Source organism: Lontra canadensis, unplaced genomic scaffold (assembly GCF_010015895.1).
Source record: "Lontra canadensis isolate GAN:19392208 unplaced genomic scaffold, GSC_riverotter_1.0 scaffold41, whole genome shotgun sequence".
NCBI classification, from domain to species: Eukaryota; Metazoa; Chordata; class Mammalia; order Carnivora; family Mustelidae; genus Lontra; species Lontra canadensis.
The window spans coordinates 11,558,245-11,579,896 of NW_022631035.1; the positions used below are offsets into that span (position 1 = coordinate 11,558,245).

The following is a 21,652-nucleotide window of genomic DNA, read 5'->3' on the forward strand; positions in this document are numbered from 1 at the left end:
CATTGAATATTGAGTTTCTGCATTTTCTCCTACTCTCTCCTCCTCTTCCTAATCATATTTGGGATATAGTTATTTAAAAAAAAATCAAAGCCAGGTTGTGGCTTTTGTTTTAAAGTTTTTTTGAGAATTTGGTGCTACCCTTTGAATGAATGTCTTTGTAAAGCTGGGATGGGAGATCATTTGGTTGGGGCTAGGTAGCTGTAGGGCCGGAGGCATGCCCTCATTGACTTAGAGCTTTCTGCCTTCGGCACACCGGTATGTCATGGGGCCTAGTGTTCTTTTTGTTTTCCATTTCTAGGAAAATTACAATTTCTTGAACAAAAAAATTAACTACAAATGGGACTTTGTCATTATGCAGGCCAAAGAGCAGTACAGGTAAGTGGAAGAAAATGTTTGTCCACTGGCTGTCCTTCCTTCCTCCCTTCTTTCTTTGTTTCTTTTTATTAAAACAAACCTTTCTTGGGCACTTATGTATCCAGCAGTGGGCTGGGCCTGGGGAATATAAAGGCACAGTCTGGGGTCAGGTGGATGGGCAAACAGGCTGTGATGCTACACGGAGGTGAGGGCCTTGCACAGGAGCTGGAGGAACGGTATTGAACCTGGAAGCTGCATAGATGTTTTCCAAGAATGGTGGTGGTGGAGGGAGAGAAAGGGTGAGGTGTGAGGAGGATCTTCTAAGCAGACAGAACCAGATTCTGGAGTCAGAAGATCACCTGCTTGATGCAGTTCTGTGTAGCTAAAGCAGAGAGCAGGGAGCCTGGGACTAAAGGAGTGAGACCCGAGATGTCAACTGGAGCAGGTCGTGAGCGGGTTTTGTGCTAAGGGCCCTGAGGAGCCATAAAAAGCTTAAGTGGGTTCGTGTGGTAGAACCGCCCACTGCTGCTCTCATTTGCCTGCTGTCCACTTCAGAACTAGAACCGGAAGTCCCTGGAAGGCTCTGCCTTGTCTCTGAGAGCCACATGTACATGTTGGAGAGAATGAATCAGTCAGAATGAGGTCAGGCTGTTGTAACCAACAGCCCCGAGGTCCTGGGAGCACAAAACCACGGGTTCATTTTTTGCTTGCGTTACATGTCCACTTGGGTTAGCAGGGGGCCCCGATGTGCCTTGTGCCCACTCCAGAAGCCATGCTGAAGGAACAGCACCATCCAGGCTTTGCCTGTTGCTGGAACAGAGGGAAACAAAGCCTGTGCAGGTCACAAGTGATGCATGTCACTTCTGTTCACAATGCATTAGCCAGAGCAGCTCCTTATATGATTGTGCCCAACTTCAGAGGTATTTGGGTAGGGATGTATGATCCTACTGTGTGCCTGTGACATAGGGGAGTCAGAACACCTGGAGACCGATACCAGATAGTACCAAAATGGGTAAGTCTGGAGGGCCCAGCCACTCACTCTGGCAGGTCCAGTTTCTAGAGGGTCTGCCTTTGCTGGTGCATAGTTGGGCTGGACAGCAGGCTCTCATCAAGTGGCCTTAGGACTGGAGTAATAGGGATTTTAGGGGCTCTCTAGGGAATAGGATATATATGTATGTATGTATATCGAGAGATTTATGATAAGGTATTGGCTCACACGATTTCAGAGTCTGAGAAGTCACAAGATCTGCATTTGGCAGGCTGGGGACCCAGGAGTCAATGTTTTAGTTGAGTCCGAAGGCAGGAAGACTGATGTCCCAGCTCAAGGCCATCAGGAAGGAGGAGTTCCTTGTCATTTAGGGAAGCATCATCCCTTTTGTTCCACTCAGGCCTTCAACTTAAAATACTTTCGTCTGAAAACACCCTCAGGGATACACCCAGAATAATATTTGGCCAAATATCTAGGTGTCCCATGACGCAGTCAAGTTGACCAATAAAATTAGCCATCACAAGAGGTGAGCACTGTTATGCAGGAGTGCCAGTTTGGGAAACACAAAAATTCTAATTGCAGATGGTTTTATTGCCTCCAAGGGGAAATATCTGCTCCGAGGCTTGAGATTCAGGTAGGGGAGCATTACTCAGAGATCTGGCTTGGGCCTTTCACCGTTGACATGTTTCTGTCCGGCTATGTCAGAGACAGAGCAGCTGCGGGTAATGCTCTAACTTCCCATCACTTGTATTTGCTCACAAGGCTTCATTTGGTGAGCTCTGCTTACGGTCTCCAGTTTTGAGTTTCTATTGCGTTCCACACTGAAATAGAACCTCCTCGTCCTCCTCCAGCTCTCTGCTCTTAGCAGGAAGGATAGCCCAGTGATCCCCAGGACCACAGATCCTGACATAGACTTTTCAGGACACGCTAGCTGCCTGCGCAGTTCAGGGCTATTTTCAGTGGCTTTCACATGCCCCACCACTTGGGCCTTGGCCTCAGCCTAGATAAAGCTCCATGATGCCCATGTCATAGGACATCTTCCCCTCCATCCCTTCCAGATACATTGGGATGAGAAATTTATAAAAGGTTCTCACCTTCTGAGATACTGGCTTTTTCCCACTGATTCCATTGCTTGACTCAAAGGCTGCCTCTTATTTCAGATTTTGTGTCTGCAGGGGCTAATTTTGTGTGTCAACTTGTCTAGGCCACAGTGCCTAGATAAGTGGCCCACTACCAGTCCAAGATGACATTGTAAAGTTATTTTTTTTTTTAATTTTTGATTTTTAAGGAATCTCTATGCCCAGTGTGGGGCTCAAACTCATAACCCCGAGATCAAGTCTCATGCCCCACAGACTGATCTAGCCAGATGCCCTGTAAAGTTGTTTTTTAGATGAGATTAACATTTAAGTTAGTAGTCTTTGAGTAAAGTAGATTACGTCCATTGTGTGGGTGGGCCTTGTCTAATCAGTTGAAGGCCTTAAGAATAAAGACAGGTTTTCTGAGGCAGGAGTTCTGCTTCTAGGTTGCCTTTGGACTCAGATTGCAACATCAACCCTTCCCTGGGTCTCTAGCCTGCTGGCCTGTCCTACAGAATTTGGACTTACCAATTGTGTGTTATTTCTTAAAATAAATAAATTGTGCCTCTGTCTATCTATCTAATCTCCTACTGTTTCTGTTTCTCTGCAGAGCCCTGATTAATACAAACAGAGGGTCTCACCACAAAATTGGGTTGGCTCATGAGGCAGCCGTTTTGTCATCCTAAGCCTCTCCACACACACCTCTTTTCTGAACCCCAGACTCTGTATCTAGCTACTTAACATTGCATGTTGATGTCACACCTCCAACTCACTTGTTCGTATTTGAATGTTTCTCTCCCTCATACCCCAAACCTCTACTCTAGTGTTACCCACACCCGTGCAAGGGACCCCATTTTCCTCCCACTCCCAAGCCCCCATGCCCAGTGTCTAGTCATCCAGTCCTGTGGGCCACCCCTGGCAAAACTCCTTCCACCCTACCTGCCCTCTTCCATCAGCCCCCACCTCCCTGCCCTGGGACACCACCCACTGAGCACCATAAACAACAGACATTTATTTTCTCATAGTTTGGGAGGTTGCGAAATCCCAGCTTAAGGTTATGGCAGGGCTTAGTTTCTGGTGAGGACTCTTTCTGGCTTTCAGATGGCTGCCTTCTTGTGTCCTCACAGGAGAGGGAGAGAGAGGGAGTGTCTCCTGTTATACCCATCACAGAAGCAATGCCAGGAGGGACCATTGTTGTCAGTTAGCCACTGGCTCTATGTACAAGTCCCTCTGCCATGGTAGAGACCGCAAGGTGCCTCAGGCCGCCTGTGTCCCACCCTCCTAGGCCGCAGGGTCGTTAACCTGGTGGAAAATGCAGTTAGGCTGGCAAGGGGGAGTGGAAATGATAGTGTTCATATTTAATTTCCAGAGGAGGTTGGCACAACAGCCCACCGGAATGGCACTCTCCTTCCATCTGGCTCTCTAGATGCGATGATGTTATTCACAGTCCATGAGCGGGCACATAAATCTGCCATCCCTGTCTCGGGGAGGGCACATGCGTCATCCCGTGTTGCCCGGGCAAACAAGCATCCGCGTGTGAGTGCAGGTCGCCGTGGAAATGGTGCTGAATGAGACCCACAGCATGATTGTTCACGTGGCCTGGCTTCCGTGGGAGGGAAGCGCGGCATCGTTTCCTCTCCGTCGTGGGGAAAGGGGGAAACAGAGATAAGCGGGAAAATAAATGGCCTTTTACGATCATCAGTGAGGTCTGGAAAAACCCTGAGATGGAGTGGAAGGGACAGGGAGGGAGGCACACGGACCCCTCCACCCCCCTCCCCCAGGCCCAGAATTTTCCCTGGCACGGAACGCAGGCATGGCTAGATGTTGACGACGCTGTTTATCACCACAGGGAAACGTGAAGCCAGGGACGTCAGATGCCAGCCCAGAATGTCACCCACACCCACTGCAGGGGTGCAGGTGGTGGAGGTCCGATGCTGGGGCCAGTCACGCTGGGGTGGCCGCACTGCACTCAGGCAGAGCTGGACCCAGGGGCCGCAGGTGGTTTCGAGTCCCACTCTGCTCCTTGCTGACAGTGTGACCCTCCGCGGAGCACATTCAGGCTGTCTCTGCTTCCGTCCCTGGAGCCTCTAAGTCTGGGGGACGAGGTCCCTGGGGGGATTAAGTGAGTTAGTGCTCGTGTGATACTTGCATTTGCTGTGATTATGATTCTGGCAAACACAGATTACTTGGACAGGCGGGGAATATAGTCTGGGGCATCAGGAGTGGGGTACATCACTGAGCAAAAATGCGAAGTCTGACTGGCCTTTACGTGGCTTTTGGCTTTTCAGGACCGGAAAGGAAAGGACTAAGGCAGACAGGTATGCGTTGGATTGCCAGGAGAAGGCGTATTGGCTGGTCCACCGATGCCCTGTGAGTATCGGCCTTCCTGGCTCAGCTGCCTCCCCCAGCTCACGCCTCCCCCACCCCCACCCTGTACTCATCACCCCTTTTGCTGGTCCATTTCCCACTGGGGCTGCAATGGAATCAGCATGAGTGCGTCTCTCGGTGTTGGGTCAGCGTCCGAGCACCTCTTGGTGGAAGAGGACAGAGGCTGCCTGCATGGAGTGAGCTCATGGTTCCTCTGGTGGTGTTGGGTCTAAGCAAAGTGACCTCTGGGAGGAAGCCAAATGAGCTTGTCTTTTAGGAGGGCTGGATTTTTTTTTTTTTTGGCTGTGACACCTTGGAAAAAGAATACAAGAAGACAAAACTAGAACCCAGACTTCCCATAAAATACAGCAGAAAACTGGAAGTCTGCACAGCCCAAGCCAGGACTTGTGTCTCTTGCTTCCTCTCCTTTTCCTTTTCCAGCTCCGTCCCCAGCAGCTGCGGTGGGAGGAGGCGAGAAGGAGCGAGTGTGTGCCGTGCCTCATGCCTTAGAGCACATTGCGTGTCTGGCTCAGGGACTTTAGGGGCCCAGAGACACAGGCTGGGCATAAGTAATGTGGCTCATTATGGCTCGTTACCGGGAATGGTCACCCACTGGGGTTAACCCTGCTGCCTCAGTTTCCACCTGGGGCAGACCTGGGTACTGCCGACGGGTCACTGGAGGTGGGAGATGTCAGAGGGATTCTGGAACATGAAGAGGTCAAAGCAAATGTTCTTCCTCTTTGTCCTTTAGTTTCCCTGCTTCTCAGCTGACCACATTCTCAGGACCAGAAAGTGACGGGGGGGGGGGTCACTGTGCCAAAGCTTCTGGATCTTGGACCTTGGAACTCATCAGATTTTGGCCATTTTGCTCGTTTTCTTTCTCAGTTTAAAGCAGATAATGTGTACAGTGTTCCATCTGTGGGGGTGTTGGTTTCCATGCCTCACTGCTTAGATTAAGGTCCTGAGATTAAGGGGTTGATCCCCAAGAAGCTCGTTTGGTTTTGCTTTGTTCCAGGATTCCTCCTCCAGACAAATCAGTTAACTGATGCCTGACATGGGTCCCTGGAGCTGGGTGAAGGAGTACACGGCTGGGGTGAGAGTGTTCTAGAGAAACAGCCAAGCACACGTTCCCCGGCTCTCCCCACCGCCTCACTGTAGCTCAGGAGTGAGATCTTTGTAGGCCAAGGACACTGGCATTGTTCAGCCTGCCTTCTGTCATCTGTTCCTGAAGGGGGAGCCTGGGCGGGGATAAGGGCACGATGAGTGGGGAAGCCACTCACTGGGCAAGACACCCTGGTGACCGTGGCACTCATGATGGGGAGGGGACCCTGCTCCTTGCAGGGTGGAGGATGGCTTCACGTTACTTGCAGAGACCCCATGGTGGGGAAATGCCGATGTGACTGTGTCCCTGGCGAAGTGGCATAGACCGGTGGTGCCCAGAACCTGCCCTGGGTCTCTCTCCTCCCCTCTGTCCCTGAAATCAGGAGACCCATAGGGGACGAAGTGCAAAACAGATGATCTGAGTTTCCCCCACTTCTCCGGGGACAAGCTCTCGGCCCCTGTACCAGGCAGATGGCTGAGAGGTTCTTCACAGTATGATGCAGAACTCCCTAAAATTTGACCATGTGACTCTCTGATTACCGCTTCCGCCATCACCTGCCCCACCTCCACTCCCCTCTGTCCCCCACTGCTGCCACTTCCTCTGCCTCCACCACCACTGCCATCACCACCACCATCACGGCAGACCTGAACTGCACACGTCACTGTGTGCTGGGCACTGTGCTGGGCTTCACTCGGCGTCTTTTCTCTCATTTCATCTTCACAGCTGGGGGGAAGGTGCTTCTGTTCATCCCATTCTGTAGATGGGAAAGCCGAGGCTCAGGGCTGTTGCTAGAGTTGCGCAGCTAGCAAGGGCCAGACTGCAGAGCACTCTCTCCTGGCCCCTGTGCTCTTCTGCCTCCCCCCACAATGGCATGGGATGTCTTAGGGCATCTTCTGTCACCGCCTTGGTCATTAGACCATCGCATGAGTCCCTGCTACCTTAACAAGACACTGGGGTTCAAAGGTAGCCCGTCCCTTTTTGAGATCGCTGGGGAGCTGAGTTCTCAATGAGGTTCTGATGTCCCTGGAACCATCCTAAAACCCCACGGACGCAAAACTGTTTTTCACGTCCAGTCTCTGAAAGTGCTGTTTCCTGGGTCCAGACTACATGGGCGGCCCAAGATGGGGCTGGGCTCCCTGTGGGTCCTGCTCTCCTTGACTTCCCTCAATCACCGACAGTCTCTGGGCGGGGTGTTCTGTTTGAAGGGCATCCTGCTGGAAGTCTGTCTCAGCCTAGAAATTGAGCAGTCTCCCTGACAAACCCGCGAAGCCCGGGAGCTTAGGGGCTGTCAGACCGTCTCCAGGAGACTCAAACAGACTGTCCGTTTGGTGGGAAGAGAGCCAGCCAGGCAGACTAACTTTTGGCTCCATGAAGCGTGGAGCAGCCGATCTGTGGACTGTCTGTAAGCGACTGTCGTAGCACAGGACGCGGCTTGCTGTCCCGCAGCGGTTCCCTTGTTCCTTGGTCTGTTCCTTGATCTGTGAAACCTTCACGGGCTCTGACTCTATGCCTGCTGAGTTTGGTGCTGAGCATAAAATAACAGCTAAAAATCATCGAGCACCGGCTGCGTGCCCGTAGTAAGCTCTCCGTGGGGACGATCCTGTTCACCTGATGATGATGCTGGCGAGTAGGGAGTCTCCCCACCCCCAGCATTCATATGGGGCAACCAAGGCTCAGAGAAGGCCAGGAGGTTGCACAGCCCTGGGGTGTGAATCTACTTCTGTCTGATGGGCTGCTGCTCTAGGAGGGGACACCCACGTGAGTGTGGCGTCAGATGCTGTATCAGGGATATGATCGTGGGCAGAGGCCAGGCCCAGATGTAGGTGGTGGCAGCTGAGGGATGTGACCCAACCCCCATCCTGAGCCCAGATGTTGCCTGGGACTCAGCATCTGGGTACTGAGGACAGGGTCTAGAAGGGGAGAATAGCGAGGGAAAACGATGTTCCTCTCTTGTTTTTTACCCAAGTGAAAGAGAGTGCAGATCTGGACGGGAGGCAAACAGTTAATTGTGTAAATCAACAGAGAGAGAATGGTTCCCTTAGAGAAGTCATCTGGGGGCCTTGGGTGCATCTTTGCGGCACTGTCTGTGACTTCTGAGTCTCAGAAGTGAAGTGGACCCGAAGTCACAGAAGTCACAGTGGACCCGAGGATAAGGTCCACTCACGTAGGGACTGTGGATATATGGAGACCGTGGTCCCGGGACAGTGACGCTGTGTGCTCTAAACCACAGGGTCTCTTGTCTGAATGTCATCTAAGTGGGCTTCCTGTCAACCACCAACACTGACAGTCACCAGAGAAGAAGGTTCTGCCTCCCATTTCCAGTCGGGGTCGAGCTAAATGTCCAACAACAGAGAAACAGCAGAATAGATTTAAATAAATAGATACATTTAAATCTTTAAACATGAGATGATATCCACATGAGGGAGCATTAGGAAGCTATTAAAAATTTGTATTTTCCAAGGCCATTCATTGACCTAGGAAAATGGTCCGACCTATAATGTGATGTCATAAGAACAGGTGGAAAACCCACATAGTCTGTCTGATTCAAAGGAAGAAAGAAGTCGACATCTAGTTTGTGGGTGTCCGCCCTGTACCAGGTGGGGGTATTTGAACGATGAGCCAGGACAGACGGCGGCCTGCGCCCTCGAGGAGCTGACAGTCTGGTGGAAAGACAGAGACAGAAGCGAGTGCGCAGGCAAGTGGTATATGGAAAGACAGGACAGCTGGAAAGAGGCAGGGGTCCTGCGTCAGCTCAGGGTCTGGGCACAGCTCCCCAGGGAAGTGCTGTTCCAGCCAAAACCCATCTCCCCACCGCTGCCCCAGCTCTGTCTCTTTCCCCTGCTTTGTTTTGTTGATATAGCTATTTGGTATTTTATTATTTGTGTTCTGTCCCGTGCACCAGAATCAACTGAGCTGATACATTAGGGAGAAGAGTGATGATGAAGGAGAACAGAACAGAAGAAGGGACAGGAGGGATAGGGAGGAGTGCCACCAACAGTGTCCTTCAGCTCCCACTGGGGTGCTGCTTTGGAATGCTGATTCTGGGGATGTCGCCTCCTCATGGAGCAGTCATGGGGGCGGTACAGAGGTTCTTTCCCAATCTAAATTATGATGCATTTAGCAAATTGCCTCTTCAGCTTATGCCCAAGGGGTGTTCCCGGGGGCGTCACACCCTGGCGCTCACTGAGGGAGGGTTGGCCGTCTTTGTGGGCCGTCTGCGTGTGGCACTGGGGCTGGATGGGTCTGCGCGTCTCCCCATCCGCTAGCGGCCCTCCACAGGGATTACCCTGGTTTCTTGTGCACTGGCAGGCAGCTCTGGGTCACCTGAGTGTCGATCACCCTCACCTGGCAGAAACTACATCAGCAGTGGTCGTGGGGAGCAAAGACTTGATGCTATCTGATGAATGGATGGATGAATGAATGGAGGGAGGGAAGGAGGGAGGGAGCCAGCCAGCTGGGGAGTCTTCCAAACCAGTGGAGGTACCAAGGCAGCTGCCTGGGCAGTTCTGAAGTCAGGGCACTGGGAGAGGACCATGGCTCAGTGGGGAGTGACTGAGGTGCACGGGGGCGGGGGGGGGGGAGGGCAGGAGATGGGGGAGGGGGGGCAACGAGGTGGCCGGTGCTCATTACTGTTATGCGGGCGCACCTGTGAGTGCCGGGGCAGCCAGAGTGATAGCAGAACGTGGGTCAAGTTCAAAGGAAAGATTTGGAGAACTCAAGACTTGGGCAGACAACTGCTCCAAAGCACTGAGGTTGTGAGGACCAGGAGTGCGGGCTCTGTGTGTGTGTGTGTGTGTGTGTGTGTGTGTGTGTGTGTGTCTTCAGTTACCCCAGGGGGATTTCTTTGTACCAGATGGAAAGGATAGTTCCTAGAACTCACTTTAGGGAAAGGCACAGATTCTGATGACCGTCCTCCCGTCCCATCCCCCAGTCCCTGCCCCCTTTGCTAGGTTCCATCCATGGAAGACTGGCTTGGACTTCTGTATTGTCCCTTGTAGCACTTGTCATAACTGTGATTTATCATTTGTGTGATAAATTGCCAAGTGCCTTGCCCACGAGACCAGAAGTGCCTTGAGATGCCAGCTGGAAATGCCTGGAAGTGTCACATTCCCCACAGGCTCCCAGGCTGAGCACGATGTCAGCCACGGGAAGTGCCTGATAACTATTTGTTGATGGAGGTCCACATCTGTGACAGCGGGGGTGAGGACAGCCACTCCCTTAACCCTGTCTTTTTCCCCACTGATTTTCCACTATGTTCTTTCTTCTCTTCCTTGCCTCTGCTCTGTGCCCAATATGTGCCCCCCATGGTAGCCTGTTGAGCTAAGTTGGCCGATTTAGCAAGTAAAATAGAGGATGCCCAGCTAAGTTTGAATTTCAGATAAACGGCAAATGATTCATGTCACGTTATTTTGATGTTTATGGTATGTTTATATCAAAAGCATATGGAATATATTTTTACATAAATCATGTATCAAAATTATCTGTCATTTGTCTGAACGTCCAGCCTAACTGGGCATCCTGTATTTTCCTCGACAACCATCCCTCTAGACCAAACATGTGGGTGAGCTTGAATCTGATGGGGGGAAAGCTCAGTGGCCTTCTGCCTCAGTATAGTGGGTCTGGTTGGTCCCATGTGCTGGGAACTTGATGGTGGCCTGCAAAAAAACTAACAGAAAAGAACATAGAAGACCCAAATTTCTGGCCAAGGAATTGGGAGAGACCAAGCAAGATTGGCTGCAGATTTGGTTTCCTGATAGGGAAGGGGACTGGTAACGACTGAGGGCCCCTCTTTAGGCCAGGCCTTTACAAACACCATCTTAAAATGAATACAAGCCCTTGCTCAGTAATTGCTACCCTCCGGTGAGAGCTTTGCACATCATCTTGTTAAATCCTCGGCAAGAACTTGACAGGTAGGAGGGATCATCTCCATTTCTCAGGAGAGGTAGCAAGTGTAGAGAGAAGTAGTTTCCAAAATCTTCCTCACTGCTAGGAAGTAGCAGATTGAGGACTGAAACCCAAAGGTGCTGACTGAAGCCCAGATTCTCCAGAGTACTGCCTTATAAGTTGGGGGGTGGGGAAGGAGCACTGCCAGAGGAGTCAGAGTCCCATGTACTAATCCCAGTGAACTCTTGAGTTTAAGATTTATCCTTCCTTCCTTCCTTCCTTCCTTCCTTCCTTCTATCCATCCTTCCATCCATCTATCCGTCCGTCTATCCATCTATCTATCCATCCGTTCTCCCACCACCCTACACACTTACCCACCCACACATTCATCCTACTGTGTTGGGTTCTGGGGATGCCATGGTGGTGGAACAGCCCCATGAAGCTTCCCAGCTCACCCAGAGGGTCTTACAACAGCTGTGGTTCCCCATGGGCTAAGCCGCAAGCCCTTCTCATCTCAGTCTCATTATTGGCAGTTTGACCAAGACCCAAAGTTAATCAGAAACTGGTCCGTGGTGGTTCTTACACTCTTTTTATTCCATTCAGCCGGGAATGAACAACGTGCTAGACTATGGCCTGGACCGAGTGACCAATCCGAATGAGGTTCAGGTAAACCAGGTAGGTCTCGGCTGCATACTTTGGGTAGGGCCTGGGTCAAGTTCTTAGGCTGGGAAGGTGTCCACACGACTATTGTCTATTTGTCTCTGTTGGGGCAATGATGTAGCCCTTTTGGGACTGCCAAAAAGATATCTTGTGATGCCGGTGCCAGGAAGGAGGCGGCTGTGACCAGGGTCTTGAGTGATGAGAGATGAGAGAAGTGGAGTACAGGTCAGAGCAAATGAGATGTAGGTGGTTGAGTTTTAGACTTCTTCTGAGGCAGATCTCCCTTAGAAAACTTGATGAAAATTATGTACCCATTTCCTCCAAAGATGCCCATACAGATGTTTTGCCCACAATTTCAGCCAGTTCCCTGACCTCCTAGAGACTGTAGGTCCCAGGCTCAAAACCCTTGAATCAACTTTGGGTTTAGTTAAACTTTAATCCACATGACCCAGAATGTCACACTTTTCTTTTGCATCTCAGTAGGTCAGGACCTTTGCAAAGATTCTCTTATGCTTTTAGTTTTAGAAGGACTCTTTTCCCAAATGGGCCACCATTTATGATGGGTGGCCATATTCCCAAGACAGTTTTTTAATTTAAAGAAATGCAGTGCATGAGCTATGGAACCAGGGGGCATCGAGGATAAAGCTGCTCAACCATGGCACTGTTATTTGGGGCCAGAAAATTCCTTGGGGGGATTTCCTGCATGTCCTACAGGATGTTTGGAAGCACCTCTGGACTCTGCCCACTGGACACCAGTAACCCTATTCCTTTCCCCGCCAGCCTCCCAGTCCTGACAATCACAGATGTCCCAGACGTTGTCCAGTGTGCCTGGGGAATACGAGGGCCCCGAATGAGAACTGTGGACCTAAAACCCACTTGAACTAATCTTACATGGTTCTATGGCTTTCTGTCTAATGTTGTCCATGGGCAGCAAGGGGTCAGGGACATTTCAGCCTCGTGTGTCACCTCTAAGCCTTGGCAGTGCCTAACAGCTTGAGTGGAAGATGGGAGGAATATGCCAGAAAGGAGGAAGAAGGCAGGCTGCTGGGACCTGGAACTCAAGGGTCCAGTGCATGAGACAGAGGCGTGGGTTTAGGGATGGAGTTCATGTGGCGAGGGGACATCGAGTCCCCAGAGGATGTCCCTTGCCCACAACTCAAAGTGACCCTGCCTTTAATACATGTATGGGACTGTCAGCCTTCATCGCCTTTTCGACGTTTACCTCATCAGATGAAGGATAATTGCTGAGGCTTGTAGGCTTGGTTGCTATGGAAACAAAAGCATCAAGGAAAATACTGAACCGGGGACGAAGATCTGCTTTTTTTTTTTTTTTTTAATGGAAAACTGGCAGTTCTGGAAATCTCTATGGTGTGGAGGAGGGGAGGGTACAGGTGGAAAGCACATCACTCTACTCTGACCCCAGCCTGCTGGGATTTGGCTTACTGTGTGTGTGTGTGTGTACACGTGTGTCTGTGGTGTAGGGGGCCTTACCCTCCAGCTCTGGGAGGACAGCCAAGGAGCTGAGGTGCTCTCTCCTCCATGCTATTTGGGGGGTAGCTCCCAAGAAGCCTGGCCAGACCCCTTCTCACTGGAAGCATCTTTAGGCTCATGGGCAGTCAGACTGGGAGAGGAGCTTACCTTCTGGCACTTTCTACCCACTCCTTGCCAGATGCCGGCGATACTGTCACCCCGAGTCAGAGCACCAGACAGTGTGTGAGGCTGGGGACTGTCCCTCCCGCAGCCATGTTTGACCCGGGGAAGTGTACCCTTTGTTTACCCTTCCTTTCTCTATCTCTCTCTCACCAGCTCTCTTTCTCCTGTCTGCACTCGGGCTGCTGTGGAATATTCCGAAGAATAAAGCACCGCAATTCTCATGCGAGCGGGGCCTGTGCTGCCCTGCCAGCCCCAGTGTGTGTCAGGCCCAGCCACTGGAAGGACGGAGGCTGGTGCCATGTTTGATGTGTTGGCAGCGGTCCCCACTGACTGATTAAGTGTCCTCCGTTCTCCCCGGTTTGTCTGCTCTGAGCGGGAGAGGGTCGAGAGAACGTGAGGTGTCTCCGTGAGGCCTTGGGCATGCAGAGGTTCCGGATTTTTGTCTCATTCCAGAGAAGGGCTCTCATTCCTGGTTTGAAGAGAGGCCATTTCTGAGAATTAGTAAATTCTTGAAAAGCTGCCTGTTTTCCTTAAATGGAGGCAAATAACCCAAAAGAAATGAACACCAGCAAGCATAAGAACAAGGCTGTTCGGTCGGTGGTGTCCTGGGGCTCCAGGTGACCCACCCCTGCAGGCTGGTGGTTGCTGGTTGGTGTGGCCGCCCAGCCCTGGGAGGAGCTGCCTGTGGTCCCAGGGCCACACCCAGAAAGCGTGTCCTCTCTCAGTTTCCCTGCCTTGGGGCACACACAGCCCCCCATCTTCCATCTTCCTTTTACTTCACTGAAGAGACAAAATGGCAGCTGGGCACTAGCCTGGCCATGGGTGGTGGTATGCCCAGGGCTGACCCTTCCTCTCCTGACCCAGATAGGGTGGCTGTAGTCATTTTGTGATGAGGCCCAGTGTGGTGTACTGAAGAAAGTTTGACCTCATCGTGAGTCCCAGCTCAGCCACTCCCTGGACGTGTGATCTTGGACAAGCTCTTGAGTTATTCAAAACCTTAAGTTTCCTTACCCACAAAATGGGAATAACAGTAGCTCCTTCCTCAGAGGATTAAATGAGATCATTTATGCAAAGTGTCTGCAATGGTGTCCAACATGCAGAGGCACTCCATGGACAGTAGCTGTCATTTTCCCAACAGTCGCCATGCTGTGTGAGGTCATTTCTGGGATGGTGCAGGAGAGGGTCCTGGACTTTTCTAGACAGAGAGGGAATGAGACTGGGGAGGGAAGGGACGGCTTAGGAAAGAGAACGGACTTCCAGATGGGGCCCAGGTCAGATTCCTGGTTCTGTCACTCATTGGCTCCATGACTTCTCAGGTCTGTGGCTCTTGCTCTTTTCTGATCCCACGATCCCTCCCCACCCTCCCCAACCCCAACCACACCTTTCCAGTGTGCCCTCAGGGTCACTATCATGGGGGGATGACCTGGGCACTGGGCCACAGTTCCACACTCAGTAGGGCTCTGCACTTGGGTTCATTTCGCCTGGCACCACCTTAAAATTCTTAATGCTTTCTTTGGATGAGGGGTCCTGCATGTGCGTTTTGCACCAGGCCCTCCAAATTACACAGTCTGTCCCGCCTCCACCCAGATCAGGAAGCTCATGGCAGGACAGACAACCTCAGGTGATCGCAACCTCAAATTCTTGAGTCTTTGGGCAGGGAGCTTCCTCCCATCTCTTATCTGCTTTGCATTAACCCTATCAGTTCCCAGACCTCCTGGTTTCTGACTTTTGACCCCCTCTCTGCTCTCAATGCCTATGTTCCCCGATTCCTCACGGTTGTCTCTATCTCACGTCTCTCTCTGTGACTAGCCCAGCCTCTCACCTCTGTTTCCCTGTATGTTCCTGCCTGGCTGCCTGGTCTCAGGGTCCTTGCTTGTCCCTCCTCCTCGCTTCCACATCCCTGTCTGCAGTGTCCCCAGGATCTCCCAGGGCATGGCCCCACTGACCCCTCCCACCTGTCATGATTGTCTGCAGCCCGCCCCCTGGGGTTGGGAGGCCAACAAGCCCCCCACACAGCTGTGTAAACAGGCTCTGGAGGCGTCCCTATTTGGGTAACTCTACAAGGGGAAAAGAATAAGTTAGAATTCCAAGAATGCTTAGCATTTGACGATTCCTTAGGCAGAGTATCTTACCGTAGCGAAGTGTGTCCCTTGGATGAGGAATAAGGCCGTGACTTCCCTCCAGGAGGGCCACCTGTCAAGAAGGCAGGAAGCCTGTGCATGAATTACAGGGAGGAAAAAAAATGTTCATTTCTTACATTGTCATGAAGCGGTTGTCTTTGAATTGCTTAGAAAGGGGCGCACGTGTGTGTGTGTGTGTGTGTGTGTGTGTGTGTGCATTCTTAATAACTCCACTTTATGTCTTTTTTATGGTCTTTGGCTAAGTAATAATAACATGGGCAGGTTTACGAGATTTAGCAAATAAAAATACTGGATTCTCAGTTGCATGTGATTATCAGGTAGACGATGAATAACTTCTTTAGTGTACGTGTGTCCCCAAAATTGCAGGGGCGTACTGGGTTTGTCTTGGAGTTGGGGGTCTACACCGCACTGTGCCTACTCTTCGCAGCAGTGCATGAACCCTACTCCGTGGCTGCTGTCTATTGAGGCTCTGCTCTGTGCCCGTCCCCTCTGCGTATTATCTCATTTAACACCCTCCCCCTTTTCTGATCCCCTTTTACAAATGAGGAAAGAGGCTTTGACAGCTAAACAGCTCATCTAAAGTTGTGGAGCCAATAAGTGACAGAACCAGGAATTTGACCTGGGCCCCATCTGGAAGTCTGTTCTCTTTCCTAAGCCATCCCTCCCCTCCCCAATCCCCTTCCTTCTCTGTCTTTTAGAAAAGTCTGGGACCCTCTCCTGTACCATCCCTATGTCCACATACCCCTAACAGGACAGAGATGCCCTGTATGTCCGTCTAGAGGAAGCTGATTCCAAAGAAAGCTATTTTTACAGCTAGAAAGCAGTAAAATCCACGTGGGAAATCCAAGGTAGAGGTAGGGAAGCCTTGGATTCCACGGAAGCCACTGCTGTCTGGCTCCTAGAGGGTGGCTGGTAATCTTAGGAACCCAAAAACAGTCGGCAAACCGCACCACCAAAGCAGAAGCCCTTGTGGGGTAATACAATCAAATAAAGTGATTTAAAATATTCAACATTTTAACACACTGAAAACTGAGATCATGGTCCCAGACACATATTAGGCTGAAAGCCAGGCCAGGCCAGGTAAAGGGGAGATGACAGAGTACACGTGATTGTGGTTCACTTGCAGGGACAGCTTGCCTCAGGGCCCAGAGAAGGTCAGGCGGACTGAGAATCTGGCTCATTTTGTCTCTTTTGGTCCACTCAGGAGCCCCGAGCCTGCAGGAGGTTTGATCTGGGCTCCTGGGCACTTGGCAAGAGGGTGTTCGTGCCCTCTGGCTGCTGAGCCCAGGTCTAGTATGATTGTGATCATCACCATTGTTAGTGTTTTCTCTTCCTTAGCCTTATTGAGAGGTCAACATATAATGCATATAAAATTAAGGTGCACAGTGCAATCATGAGAGCTATGCGTATATTGTAAAATGATTACCACAATAAGGGTAGCCCATGCCTCCACGCCTTTACAGAAATAAGATTTGTGTGTGTGTGCTGATGACATTTAAGATCTACTCTCTTTAACAGCTTCCAAGTATATCAACAGTGTTGTTCATTAAAGTCACCGTGCTATGTGTCTGACCCCCAGATCTCATTTCTCTTATAGCTGGGAGTTTGTTTTTCTGTCATTGGTGTTGACTAAGGAGTGTTTCCTGTCTTTCTGTTGCATTCTGTGATTGGGTCTTTGGCTCTCTTTTTGCTTTAATTTTAAACAGCATGGCTGGACTGAGCCAGACCTCAGTACAGCACCCGTGGCTTTAAGGCAAAGAAGGAACTGGTGAAGAGAGTAGGCTCTGTTCTGAGGCTTGTAGGTCACTCCTCAGCGTTGCAAAAAGAAAATCTAGGTTTCAATCCTGGCTCAACCAGTTACTGACAAGGAGGTAGGGAGAAAGTTGCCTGTAACATCTCAGGGGCTCGGTATCCCCAGCTGGAAATCAGAATAAGAAAATGGCCCTCCCCTAAACTTTGTAAAGGATCAGAGAGATGTACATTGCTTTGTACTCATTGCTAAGTGGTTACTCTTTTAGGCATAGGTCCAGCATCTGCTTTGAACAGAAGGTGTAGACCAGTAGGTAGGTTTCTTAATCCACTCGAGCACACTCTAACAAGAGAGTCTGATTGTATTAGATTTGAATGCAAAGTCACTCTTGTCCCAGGGTTCTTTTCTTCCTGAAACATGAGTCTTCTCAAATAGTGCCTTATGTTAAGAGACAATAGAGACAGAAAATCAGTGTCATTGCCAAAATACGGGTCATCTGGGGAAAGTCTTCAACTGTTGAGGTGGAAAAGTATTCTGTTATTAGACTACCTCTCCATTTTTCTAGGCTTCCAAGCAAATGGCAGTCATCATTTATCTGAGGTTTTTTGAGCGTCTACTGTGCACCCAAAATTATGCTAGGGGCCGGCATAGTCACCCTGCTCTTAATGGAGCCCGGTGGGTGATACATGTATGAAACAGAATGACACAGACAAATATTTAATTACAGTTGTGGGTAAGTGCTATGAAGGAAGAAGTCAGGGTGCGTGTGAGCCCAAGACAGGGAGACCTACCATTAATTTTCTGAGATAACTCTCCCTACTCCCCACACCCAGAAAAAGGATTTCCTATGAAAAGCAATTACATAAAAGCAATCCAGTGAAGCAAAGTGAACCCCCACATGAGTTAGAAAAGAGAGATACGTATGGAAAGGAGAGATCAAACTCTCCTCCACTCCCTGTCAATGGGCTGATGGGCCAGTACTTATTTTGCTAACAGGCTAAGGGAAATAGTGTCCTCCTTGAGCTCCTGATTCCCTTCCCAGTGGAGATCTGGTTGTATTATTAAGCTGCTTGGAGGCTGATGGCCAGGAACGAAGATGATTGATTTCAAGTATGAGAGTCAGCACCAAGCAGCCAAACCTAGAAAAACCGAGACTGGAATCACCAACTGTGCCCAAATTCTGGGAGCTACACAGAGCGGAAAAGTGATGCTTAGAAAGCATGTCAGGTTATAGAGAATTTTATTAGGAGACAGGTATGAATGGTTTCCAGGAGCTTCTGAGAACCTATACATGAAGTCTCCTTCGAGAGCCAGCTTTTCTCTGCTATATTGCAGAAAATCCAGAGAGAAGGTGCCCTGCCACTCACCCCAGGCATGAACCTACTCCGGCTGCTTCAACATGAGGAGAGGACCCACCTGATATGTGGATATCACATGGATATACGTGGATACAGCTCTCCTCTGGGACTTAGCTTCTGGGGGACGCTGGTCTCAGTTTTTTAAATAGCGTGCTTTATGCTTGGCAATGTGGCTTTTTCTACCCCCACCCCAATTTGCATTGGTCACATTGTTATGAATACCCAAGGAATGGATCTCACCACTCATTCAGAGCTCTCTCCTGGGAGGAAAGAAACAAACATTCTAGCTGCCTACTTGTCTCCCCATCTGTGTGTCTCATTCCATTCAGGATAGCTCTGTAGGCACTCTTGTAGATCGGGACCAATCCAAGACATAGTCTTGAATTCATCTTGGCTTTGGCGGGAACAGCGTACAGTTATAGTAGTCAATCGGACACCTCCCCTCATCTGAGCCTTAGTGAATTAATTCTCCAGTGGTAGGGGTCATGGGGAAATCCTGTCTTTTAAGTAAGAAAAGGTGAAAAACTGTTGTTTTTTTTTCATGGGTAAAGATTTTCATTCCTCAAATGGGTATTTGAACTGCAGTGACTTAATGGCATCTGTTTAATGGTTTTTGCTTCTTTGTTTTTACAGAAACAAACAGTCACTGCTGTCAGGAAAGAGGTAATTAGTTTCTCGGGCCCAGGGAAGTTTGATTTTTCAGTCCTCCAACAAATTACACGTATTTTGGCTTTGCGCTCTGCCCCTCAGTAATGAAATGAAAAGCCCTGTGTCATGTTCAATTATTTCTAAATTAATGGACCACACAGAATGACAAAGCATCTTTTGTAAGATCTAAATGGATCTGTGCCGAGGCTCAGGATATGAAACACCATCAGAAGGCCCAGATCTGAGGGATGTGGGCTGGCTGTCACAGCGGCTGCCTCCCCACCCCGGCCCCGGCTCCTACAATGACAGGGCCGTTCAGAATCTCTCTGAACAGGCACACTACCTCTTGTGGCAAATCTTGTGTCCAGGGCCCAAGGCAGAGCTCTGGAAGGCACTGGCTCTTGAGGTTAGCTCTGCTTTGTGAACCAGAGGCCCCTGTCTCGGTGTAATGCCCTTTACGACCTTTAGTATTTCCGGTTGGTGCCTTTTCCCAGACTGACACATGATGGGCTATGGAGGCCCCTCATTTGGAGTTTGGGTTCACCTGTCTACTGTGGACCTGTGCTCTGTTCGTACCGTGGTGGGTGGCTTGAGGGAGGTGGCTTCCGGTTCTGGAGGCCACGTGCAAGGGCCAGTGTTAGCAACACTCGAGGGCGGGGAGGTTGGGCATCCTCTAACCACTCTGTCTCTTCCAGATCATGTATTACCAACAGGCCTTAATGAGGTCCACCGTGAAGTCTTCAGTGTCCCTTGGAGGGTATGTCCCTAACTTGTTGGTCTTGCTGAGGTTGGAATAAGAGGTAGACAAGAAGAGAACTTTCTGTTTTCAGGCAAACTTGAGCAGTCATGGGCTGGCACAAGTTCCTCAGGAACTCTGAGGGATGAAACCAGTCTTTTAAGGGTTCAATTCCTTGCTCCTCAGTCGGCATGTGTCCAGGTGTCATCTTGGGTTGGGCAAATGAGGGATGGGTGAGGTTTTATATAAGCCTCGTTTCTCTTGGAAACCACTGCTGTGTGGATGGAGGTGGTGGGAAGAATTGGAAGTTCATAGACCGGGTCCTGTGGTGGAGCCACACCTGCCTGTGTTCCTATCAGTAACAACTCAAATTTATTAGAGATCTGTAGGCTATGTTTACTGGTTCAGTGTACTATTGAATGTCCAATGTTAATCTTTGATTTAAAATCCAGTTACGATAAATTGGAAATTCACATTTGACTTCTTGAACATCGAGGGTACCTCAAGCTAGTCCCCCATATGACGTTACTGGGGAGACACAAAAGGATTTAGTGCCCCCCCAATGTAAGGAGTTATTTTTTTAAAATGTGGAATTCATTTTAGGACCACCTTGTTAGCTCTAAGCTTTTCCTGCACGCACGAAAATGAACTTGGCTTGTTTCTGGAGGGTCACAGCCTGACTGATCATTTATTGTGACTGAGACTTGAGTCATGGTGCCGATCAAGATGGAAGATGTTGTATTTTGCCCAGTGCCTTTCTTCCAGTAGGGCTAAGGGTTAGGCTCCTATAAAAATCTTCAGACACCTTTTTTACATCTTTCCAAATCCCTCATTTGTAAACATACCACCCAACTGAGAAAATGTGCCCTGACCTCCCCGACATTTTTCAACCACTTCTGTCTGCACCTGCTGAGCTCCGTTGGTCACAGAGGAAAGTGTGACCGTATACTCAGTGGACACTCAGCTTTAGGTTATAACGATAATCATTGCTGTATGATAAAGTAAAAACCATCTACCATGATGTTCCAGAAACCCAATTTAATGAAACCAACCAGAAAGTGCATTGAAGGAGACTCAAAGGCTGTCAGATACTCCTTACACCCGCTTTCCAATTTTTATGTTTTAGTGCTTCATTACCAGAATTCGACATCATTTGTGGTTGGACCCGTGGACCAGTTTTCTTTTCCCTTCCTTTCATTTGCTCCCCTGTAAAGGTCTTGCTGAGAAAGAAGAGGGTCTTGGGTGAAATGAAGCCAAGGGGCTTGAGTTTTGCACAGACCTAGAAACCTAATGCTCTGGGACATCTCTGGGGCATGGGTTCTGTTCTAACAAAATCTCCTGGCTGTGGGTGGATGTCATACCAGGTGTCTCATGGGTATACAGTGGATACAGGGCCCACAGAAGGGGTGAAGGACAGCAGGTTTTCCAGACTGCCCGCACACCGGGAAATGTGCTGCCTGGGAAGGTCTAACTCATGAAGAAGGCATTAGCTCTTGCTCACGTTTGTGAACGTGTAAACACACCTCAGTGAGACCACAGGCTCTAAAAGATGAATCTAAGTTCCCAAATTTGGGCAATCTGACAAAGGGTGGAACGTGACAACAGAATCTCAGAAGACCTCATGCTTCCAAGATGGCTCCATGCAAATGGAGTTGGCTTTGAATTTGGAAGACTTCTGATCCCATATAAAAAGAGGGCTTATTTTAATGGACTCCTGATCCAATATATAAGGAGAGCTTATTTTAATGGAATAGGTACAGTAGAGAAATTGCAAAGGGATTGGCTGGGAAGACGATCTTTCATGTCCCAAGTAGAAGAGGGACAGGTCCCGTCAAACACCTGCCAATCCCGAGGGCTATTCGAGCCTTTTTCTAAGAAGGCAGTAATAAGTATGTAACTAAATCGATCAGGAGAAAAGAGGACAGGCCGGTCAAT

At 49.8% G+C, this 21,652-nt stretch overlaps 1 protein-coding gene across 3 annotated transcripts in view; it reads left to right on the forward strand.

Annotated features, from left to right (window-relative positions):
- The window catches only part of RGS9 (regulator of G protein signaling 9), a 64,993-nt gene that overhangs the window by 17,887 nt on the left and 25,454 nt on the right, over positions 1-21,652 (forward strand). For 2 of the 3 annotated variants that reach the window (XM_032870785.1, XM_032870786.1), the window contains exons 7-11: positions 299-375; positions 4,707-4,788; positions 11,375-11,437; positions 18,967-18,996; positions 19,677-19,738. In XM_032870785.1, the coding sequence (XP_032726676.1) occupies positions 299-375; positions 4,707-4,788; positions 11,375-11,437; positions 18,967-18,996; positions 19,677-19,738 (314 nt within the window). Of the gene's footprint in view, positions 1-298; positions 376-4,706; positions 4,789-11,374; positions 11,447-18,966; positions 18,997-19,676; positions 19,739-21,652 lie in introns of all 3 variants that reach the window. The other variant, XM_032870784.1, reaches the window with a different exon arrangement.